The sequence below is a fragment of the Sinocyclocheilus grahami genome, unplaced genomic scaffold (genome assembly GCF_001515645.1).
Source record: "Sinocyclocheilus grahami isolate Dianchi unplaced genomic scaffold, SAMN03320097.WGS_v1.1 scaffold1728.1, whole genome shotgun sequence".
Taxonomy (NCBI): Eukaryota; Metazoa; Chordata; class Actinopteri; order Cypriniformes; family Cyprinidae; genus Sinocyclocheilus; species Sinocyclocheilus grahami.
Window position 1 is genome coordinate 120448 of NW_015506907.1, and position 10330 is coordinate 130777.

The 10330-nt window shown below is 40.7% G+C and overlaps 1 protein-coding gene across 1 annotated transcript in view; it reads right to left on the reverse strand.

Moving 5' to 3' along the window:
* Positions 1-9393: 9393 nt before the first annotated feature.
* LOC107572278 (interferon-induced very large GTPase 1-like) overlaps positions 9394-10330 on the reverse strand; it is an 18249-nt gene continuing 17312 nt past the window's right edge. Inside the window, exon 7 of the mRNA XM_016258698.1 lies at positions 9394-9628. Within this exon, the coding sequence (XP_016114184.1) occupies positions 9394-9628 (235 nt within the window). The remainder of the gene's footprint in view (positions 9629-10330) is intronic.

Below are 10330 nucleotides of genomic sequence, written 5' to 3' on the forward strand. Positions count from 1 at the left end.
TGCAGCACTCCTCTCAGATCGGCAAACAGGACAGTTGTTCCTCACTGTCGAGGTAGACAGGCACTCGGGAAGAGGTTAGCTTATGAGACCACTTAGAGGGCTTCCCGTTGAGTACACCCTATGGGCAAACCATGGTGCAAAAACAGTTATTTTGAGGAAACTGATACATTTAAGATAAAGATACAATAATTTGCAGCATAGTTAAAAGATATTGTTAATGTTATTCCTAATTAAGGCCCTTACTATGAGTTTGTTTGTAATGATGATTAAATGTGAACATTGTTTAAGTACCACTAAATGCTCCTCAGATCCCTGTAACTTCACAATGAAGTCCAGCAGTCTCTTTAGCTCTGCAGTGTGGTCATCGACAGCCTGAATGTGGATTTCCTCTGAGATAGCACTCTGTACACTGGCTGAAGAGTTCCTTGGAGCAAGTTTCTGGCCTCATCAGTCCAGAAGGCAAACCGGTGACCATGCCTTTCAAACATCAACAAGATTAATATAAAGTACTGCCAAAAGGACAGGCTAATAACACATATTGTGGCGCAACCAAGCAATGAGCCCAGTTTAATTATGAAAGATGATTTATACTTAACTAATATGCTAAAACAATGAGTATCAAACAAGTTTTCACACTAATACAGTAAGCTACAGGTAAATCTGACACATCTCACATCAACATGCTTTTGTCATCTTTTTTAGTTTAATTAATGTGCTGGCTAGATTTACTTTTTGTAGTCATTATGTCAACAAGGTTTAGCTTAATTAAATCATGGTCACGAATTAAGAACATAGTAATAATCAATAAAATTAGCAATTGGGAATTCATTATTAATTCTTAGCAGTTCTCACGTTGGCTACGTAAACTTGGCATCATTTTAAGGTTATAAAATAAAACTTAATTGAAAATCGGTAAAGTTACTCACTCTGATTGCTGTCCATGTCGTCCATCTTTAGTGATCCAATTTGGTAGGTGGCGCTGTTACAAAAGAATAGGGTCCTAGAACTGCGGTCCTAGAACTGCGGTCCTAGAACTGCGGTCCTGAAACTGCTGCCTCCGGTTGTGCAGGAACATACTATTGGAGAGATTTGAACTGTACTTGGCTAGATGACAACTTTGAATTGGAACAGTACTTGGGCGATGACTGATGAGGTTTCACAAGTCCACAAGAACACAAGTACAGACAAGAACACATATTGAGAAACGGCCTCTTTTATTTGATTAAACCATCAATAATATATTCTGTATGGTGACCCAGTAGTGCACAACACAAGGACATTTCTCAACACAAGGAACTTTCTCATCGGAGCTGATCAGTGGTCTAACAATGTCAAAATGACAGAGATGGCCAATCAAATCGATGAAGGCCGTTTACAGGGGTGTAAAAAGTACTCGAAAATTATAAGAAGATACTGTACAGAAAATTGTACAGCTTTAAATTATACTTGTCAAAAAGGATGACATGTATAGAGGAGAAACTGACTGCAGTCCTGACCAGCTGAAGAACCTGCATGAAAAGACAGAAAAATACAAAGAGTTTGCAAAAAGTGAGGAAAACAACTGCGGGAAAAAAATGCAGAAAAAAAAAGTAAGGTTATTCCTAGCATTTGGTGCCATTTGAGTCCCCATGAGATAATGTGGTATATTTTGTGTAAAAATGGGCTAATACTTTGCAAAATGTCTAGGGGTCTCATTTATAAAACTCTCCGTAGATTTCATCCTAAAAGTGTACACATGCACAAAAGCTAGATTGTACGCCAGAACCCCTTTATAAATCCCAGTAAGGGAAAGATTGTGCGTATGTGCATCTCCACCCCGACTCCTCCCCAAAATCACCATATATGGAGCTTACAACGCCTAGTTTTACTATGCATAACCTCATCTGCGTATCATTTCCATGCATATTCCTATCCACGTGACACCATATTTAACACCGTTAAAGGTACAAGATATTAAGGAAATATGAGATACGGACTTAAAATGCCATTTGTGCCATACACAATTTTTATTGATAAAAATCATCTGGTATCCTTATGTTTTACAAAAACTAAATTATAAACGCAACACTTTTGTTTTTGCCCCCATTTTTCATGAGCTGAACTCAAAGATCTAAGACTTTTTCTATGTACACATAAGGCCTATTTCTCTCAAATATTGTTCACAAATCTGCCTAAATCTGTGTTAGTGAGCACTTCTCCTTTGCCGAGATAATCCATCCACCTCACAGGTGTGGCATATCAAGATGCTGATTAGACAGCATGATTATTGCACAGGTGTGCCTTAGGCTGGCCACAATAAAAGGCCACTATAATCCTCCGTGCTGCTCAGTTATCCATGAAGGAAGAGATCAGCCGACTTATAGAGATCCAGAAAAGCATGCATGAGATGCTGATTAACCAGTCGCAAAGTCAAAGTTCAGATCCTATACCTCAACCACAGCCCCGAGTATGAATCCCTCCAGTTCCGTTGCCTAGAGTTGCAAGCAGACAGTCACAGTCTCCCGTGCCTACACCAGCCCCTAGAGCCTTTCCAGTGCCTGCACCACGCCGCCTTTCTACACCTAAGAATCCAGATCGTTATGCAGCTACTATCAGCTATGCACAACATGCACCTCCTTCAGTGCAGCCTTATACAAATGTCTTTGCTCCAGAAAAGTAGCTGCTCAGATTTACTCAAGTACTGTTGACACTCATAGAGTTACTCAGGCCACAAGGCAGCCAACGACATCAAGAAGAGCTTCTGTTACCTCCACATCTCCTTCTCCTTGCTACAGTCAGCTGCACGTCGCACCACCTAACTTTCCAGGGATCCAGGCTTATAGAGGTCCACAGCCAACCATTCCAGATTTAACCTGTCGAGACCCTGGAGAATTTGCCCGTCTCAAACTTGCCTTGACTAACCTACTACCTGATGAAGCTACAGAGCTATTCAAGTACCAAGTTTTGGTAGATCACCTGAAGTTAGCAGACGCTCGCCTCATCGCTGATTCCTTTCTAAATTCAACCACTCCCTACTCAGATACACTAGCAGCCCTTACTAAATGGTTCGGTCGACCTCACCAGCTTGCCTTGAGCAAAATTGCTGCCATTATGGATGCATCAGATGTGCAGTCAGGTGACACTGTAGGCTTTGAACGTTTTGCTCTTCAGATACAAACCCTAGTAGGATTCCTTAAGACATTAGCAGATGAAGGAGCTGTTGAATTGCACTGTGGATCTCATGTGGCTCGACTTTTGTCCAAGCTTCCTCCAGAACAAAGAGCATCCTTCTGCAGACACATGAGTTATGAACCAGGCTCAGTATACATTCTCCTTGACCTAGCAAAATGGCTTAAGTTTGAATCTTGGTGCCAAGATCCAGAGAGCTTTGGTGGATAGAAGCCCCAGAAAGATAAAGCCTGTTCCAGAGTGGATCAACAGAAGGAGACTAAAGCCAAGACTAGACAGAATACAATCCTCCATGGCTCAAATGAACCATTTCTCTCAATTCCACCAGCGTCAACCAAGAGCCAAGGTAAGACCTCTGCCTTCTGTCCATATAGTGACAGTAAAGAACACTACCTAAGTCAGTGCCCCACATTCCAGTCCCTAACCAAATCCCAAGTGATTGACTGGATTGAGACTAATAACAGATGCTGGAAGTGTGGACGCAACCATAGAGCTGCACAGTGCACTCTTAAGGCAAGGCAAGGCAAGGCAAGGCAAGTTTATTTGTATAGCACATTTCATACACAATGGTAATTCAAAGTGCAAAGTTACATAAAATAAAATAAAAACAATAATCACAACAATAAAACAAGGAATTTAAAAACTTTGAAAATTATTTAAAAAAAATTGATTTAAGAGGTTTAAAATGAATTTAAGAAAACGATTATACATATAACATAGTGCAATCAGTTCGGACATCGCACAGTGCTCATTAAATAAATGCACAGCTAAACAAATGAGTTTTGAGTCTGCATTTAAATGTGACTAATGTTTTAGCACATCTGATCTCTTCTGGAAGCTGATTCCAACTGCGGGTGGCATAATAACTAAAAGCACATTCCCCTTGTTTTGTGTGAACCCTTGGTATTTCTAACTGACTCGATCCTAATGATCTGAGTCGTCTGTTAGGTTTATATTCAGTGAGCATGCTATAGTGTATTTCAAGTTTCGTCTTCCGCCACATCCGCTCAGCTTTTCTGCATTGTCTTTTCATACTCTGAACTGCTGTTGATTTTTTCACCTTAAAGGGGTCATATGATGCTGTATGATGATGATGATGATGATTTTTACAAAGCTCATTGGTCTGAAAAGCGAGGTGTGCTCTGATTGACCAGCTATCCAGAGCGTTGTGATTGGCCGAATACCTCAAGCGTGTGACAGAAATGTTATGCCTATGCCCCATACCATATTGTGATGCCGTGTCCCGGCATCACAGTGTCGAGACAAAAACATTAAAACCCATTATAAACGAGGCATTTGTTGCATCAAGTGGGGACATAATTTTCATGTGGACAATTGCTTGAAGAGCCTCGCATCACCTCAAGGCAGCGTGTAGACAAACTCTGTGCCCTCTTTGCCAGTGGGGGTTTTGAACTTCGCCAGTGGGCAAGAAATTACCCAAATGTAGTAGACCACCTACCGACAGAAGCGAGATCCACCAGTACAGAATTGTGGTTGTCTCAAGATCGTACCGATTTGCAAGAATCTGCACTAGGTTTAAGGTGGCACTGCAAATCAGACCTCCTTTGGTATAATACCCGTCCTGTCAAGCCTGGACCATGTACCCTTCGACAAATTTACAGAGTACTTGCAACCCAGTACGACCCCCTGGGATTCATACTCCCATTCACCACGCGAGCCAAGATTTTAGATGAGACTGGGATGACCCAAACCTACCTGATGAACTTTTGAGATCCTGGAGCAAATGGGAGGCAGAATTGCCTACGTTGGCAAGTATCTCACTACCTCGCTGTGTCACATCCTCAGGTATTGATCACACCAAACAGATTCACATCTTTTGCGACGCATTTGAGCAAGCATATGGATCTGTCGCCTATTTACGTACTGATGATGACAATGGTCTTATTCAGTTAGCCTTTCTACTAGCAAGGTCCAAGGTTGCCCCAAAACGACGTCTCACCATTCCCCAACTAGAGCTGTGTGCTGCCCTCAATGGTGCCCAATTAGCCAAACTTTTGCATACTGAGCTCACCCTCCAGATCAATACAGTGACACTATGGACAGATTCCACCACCGTTCTAGCCTGGCTCAAGTCTGAATCATACCGATTCAAGGTGTTTGTTGGCACCAGGATAGTCGAAATTCAAGAGCTGACAGCTGAATGTACCTGGCGATATGTAGATTCAAGTAGTAATCCAGCAGATGACCTCACCCGAGGTAAAACTCTTTCCGAACTATCAATGCCCAACAGATGGAGCCAAGGACCATCATTCCTACTTGAGTCTGAATCAGTATGGCCTATCACCCCCCTCATACAACCACCAGAAAACAAGACAGAAGAGTGCAAAGGAATCTTCTGTGGCCTTATGACAGAAATGGCTGTGCCTGATATTCCTGACCTTACCACACACAGCACTTGGAACGAGTTAGTAGAGGCCACAGTTCACAGGCTTAAATATACAGGACCACCATCAGCAGAGGACTACCAAACTGCAGAATGGCATATCCTGCAGAAATCTCAAGTTGATAGTTTTCCTGACGAGTACAAACTGCTGAAAGCTGGTAAACCTGTACCTTCCAATAGTCGACTCCTCGCTCTTGCCCCAGAATTTGATGACTCTTGCCAGCTTATCAGAGTTGGTGGCCGTTTACGTCGAGCTGAAAGACTAGAGTTGTCAGTTATACACCCTATAGTTCTTGACCCACATCACTGGGTTACCAAGTTACTGATCCGAGACTATGATAGTAAACTCTGCCATCCAGGACCTGAAAGAGTCTTCAGAGAGATAAGGAGAAACCTTTGGATACTGAGAGGCCGGGAAGCTATCCGCAAACAACAACATCTGTGCAAAGGCTGTCAGAAATGGAAAAACCAAATGGCAGATCTACCACCAGCTCGACTCAAACGAGACTACTCAAACCTCCATTTTACAGTACAGGCATGGACTGTTTTGGACCATTCCTAGTCAAGATTGGCAGACGATGTGAAAATAGGTGGGGAATAATTTTTGAATGTCTCACAACACGAAGTGTTCACCTAGACCTCCTTACATCCATTGATACTGATTCCTTTCTGATGGCCTTGAGGAGATTTGTAGCCCGTCGCGGCACACCTGCTGAGCTGTATTCAGACCAAGGCACTAACTTCCATGGAGGACAAAGAGAGTTGCAAGAAGCCTTTGCGTCACTCACTCACCAGATCAAGCTACATCTAGCTAAACAGAAAATTTCATTCCACTTCAACCCACCTGGAGCCCCACACTTTGGAGGTGCCTGGGAAAGAGAAATTAAGTATGTCAAGACTGCCCTTTGTGTCACAGTCAGCTCCCAAGTTGTAACACAGGAATTACTCCAAACAGTGCTCATCGAAGTGGAGGGAATGCTTAACAGCAAGCCCCTTGGTTGCATTTCCAGTGATGTAGCTGACCTCGACCCTGTCACACCAAATTATCTGCTCATGGAGCGGCCAGATAGCTCACTACCCTTTGTAGTTTATCCTGCTACAGAACTTATGGGCAGACGGAGATGGAGGTATAGTCTAGTTCTAGCCGATCAGGTTTGGTTAAGTTTTATCCGTCACTACCTACCTACACTGCAGACCCGTAACAAGTGGCACACAGATGCCAGTGACCTTTCTACTGGAACCATTGTAATGCTCATCGATCCACAACTACCACGAGCATTATGGTTAGTAGGCAAAGTTACAAAGACATTCCCAGGTTCTGATGGCCATATCAGAGCTGCAGAAATTCAGGTTAAGGACAAGAACTACATGTTACTCGCCTGATCCGCCTTCCTGCATTCACAGATCTAGAGGAGTCTTAGCCCCCTCAGACTGACTAGTTTTGTAAAGTAAAATGCAAAGCATATTTGGGGGCGGCAGTGTCACGAAGGATTCATCCAATAAGAGAGCAGTTTATTGAATGACATCAGTCAGTGCCTCGTTCCTACGCAGAACTAATCTCTTCTTTTCCTTTATTAGTGTACTTATGTGAGCGAGTTAATGCCTAGAAAGTAAGTTGCTTATTTCCTGTTATCATGTGATCATCTCACCGTGTTTGAAAGCAGATTTGCGGTCTTTGAGTTAAAAGTTTGTTTACTTGTCATTGCGGCAATCCGCGTTAGCGCTTAAGTGCCAAAGTTTGCCTGTTACAATATGTATAACTAAGCCTGAGTGCCATTATAATATGAGTAGCATCTCTGGATGGCGATTTATATTGTTATCTGTTTATATTTGTGTATACTGTATATTATGTTATGCGCAGTTCTCTACCACGTGGTAATGGCGTCTTTCATATTTAATGCCATGAGTGAACTCACAACGCCACCTTGTGGACAACTGTGTATTGCAACAACTTTAATAATGTAACCTGTATTATTTCTTGTGTGAATGTTATTTAATAAGCTGTATATCTAATATTTCTTGTTATTCTTTGATATTTTCAGACCACACACTGTTACCACTCAACCTAATTAACAGTAAACTGAGTCTTATGTATTCTTACCAACACATCAGTGTGGATACAAATCCACCTGTTCCAGCACAAATACAGTCCTTACCTAATCTCCAAAACATTATTAGTATTATCATTATTATAATTATTATTTACTCTTACAGTTATTTGATGTGTTTCTGGTCTCAAATTGTAGCTTTTTTACTTCTTACAGTTTATAATGTCATGAAGGTTATTTTCCATAACACTGAATGTTGTAACAAAGATAATATAGAGGTGGTTATTATTATTAAGTATTTTTCTGACTCAGACTGCATAGGTTAAGCTTATGGGTCTGTCACGTGATGAACGAACGACTCTAAAAACCTGAAGACTCAAGAGATGAACTAATCAATTCCCTTTCTGGCTCAGACTGTTTTGGTTAAGCTTATGGGGCTGTCACGTGATGAACAAACGACTTGAAAAACCCGAAGACTAGAAACAGGTGAACTACTTGACTAATTCCAGGATGTTCTATAGGATGTTGTGCATGCGCGACTGAATGAATCACTCCCCAAGACGACTCGTTCTTCCCGAGTCACATTAAAGATTCATTCAAAATGACCGAATCGTTCAAGAACGACCCATCACTACCCCTCATTGCAGCCGCCTATTCTCGCCTACATTTCAGTCGAGGCAAGGCGCATCTCAAACAAGCCTATTGCAAACATAGTGGACAGACTCATCAAAAAATACATTACATCATCTGTATTAAAGAGAAAATAATCACTGAATTCATCCAATGTTTAAGTGAATAAAATAGCCTTGACAGCCTTACTTACTGGAGTTCCACAACTATTTGCTTTGTTTTCTGACTTCTCTCTCTTGTGTAGGTGATGTAAAAGAGGAAAGCAGGCATTTGGACCAAAGCACTGTGAGGCAAGGGAGGGGGAGACTCAAAATATTTCTAAACTTAAAACACATTTTTGCCCCATTTGCGTTGTTTTAGTACTTACACAATTATTTAAAGTATAAAACATTGTTATTTACAATACACAGTGTGGTTTTTAATTATATTTTTAAGGGGGACAACCTCAGATAGGGTTTTTCTTTTTTATCTGGTTCTATGTGATTATGCATTTAAATTATGCATGAATTTTCCCAAACACTGTCTCTGTGTGAGATATATGATTGTTGTCATATTTCTATAAAAATCTAAAATACATGTTTGTATTAAAGTAAAAATGGATGATAAATACACCTTTAGTATGGAATTAAATAGCAAGCACTTTGAGTGTCTTGTTCATCATATTTATTTTCATATAAAAGCAGCAAAACTGAAATTATATCATGTTTATTAGCAACACAGCACGTGAGTGTGAATATGTCTGCCCTTGATCTCGTAGGTATCTGTTCCACTTCGAGAGGGCAGAACTGTCCGTCTTGACAGCCACTGGGAGACTGTAGACAGCTGTGATTCATTGTATTGCATTAATAGAAAGCCAAATAATATAATGATTTGTAATACAAAGTATTTTTCAAAACTAAGTTTTATTTGTATGTTCGTGCCGTGACGTGAGGGCCATTTACAGTCTTTTAAAATAGGACACTTAAATCTTTAAAATCTTTTCTTTAAGGTATCCCAAGAAAAGTAATTTAAATATTTTCTGTTTCACTGTAATGAGAAACAGAAACTAATTTTATTTAAATGTTCAAAAAGTCAAAGACCTAAAAGACACTTAAATTTCAAAGTTTCAACTCAAATTTCAACTTCAAGGTTCAATTGTAATAATTAACTGTATTTATCCAAACTCTCAAAAGCATCCTGTTTTGAGTATGTTCTCCATTCATAAGGAATCTCACCACTCCCCTCGAATCTATTATTGTAGTATTTTTCCAGATCTTTCTGGAATCTGCACACAAACCATTTCCAGTAGGGCAGTACAGAGAGGTCAGGGGTGATGCTCCAGTCTGCATAAACTCCTCCTGCTCTTCTGTAATCTCTCCAGAGAACTTTATCATCTGAGTCATTGGGATAAAAATATAGATTGCTGTTTGCTACTGCTGATGTGCAGATATGAGTAGACAAGTTCGATGTACTTCTGTAATGTATCCCATTCAGTCCAATACTACGATGAAATTGAACACTGTGATCCTCATCATGGTTTTCTATGGTGTTGGTGCAGATGGCTGTACAGAACGGACACTGAACCCAACAACACTGACAGAAGTGATCAATCAGAATCTTATCTGGCCTGAATTTATAGTCCAGATTTACTGGAAATGTCTCTGTGTTAAAACTACTGCTGATGTCAAACATTATAGCAGTAATTTCTTCTCTTATCACATCTTCTAGGAGGTTGAAATCATCAACATCATCATGTTTGACTCCACTGAGATCTTTTTCAGAGAAGATCAGCTCTTCTGAGAGGTTCTGTGTGAAACTCTTCAACCACAAACCAGCATCTCCACTATTCACTTGAACATGTTCAGCGGATTCATGTGCTGCTTTCATGATCTTCTGCTGCAGGAGTTTAATGTTCTCCTTCATCTTGGGTAAAACACTGACACTGAACTTATCAGTAATGTACCGAATGACTTCATCTTTGATGAAACTCTGGAAATGGTCTCTGGGATTATCAATGTAGTTCATGTATTTGTCAAAAGCCTCGGCTTCTGCCAGTGCCTTCAGGATGTGTTTCTCCAGATTTAATTTGTTTCCATTCAGT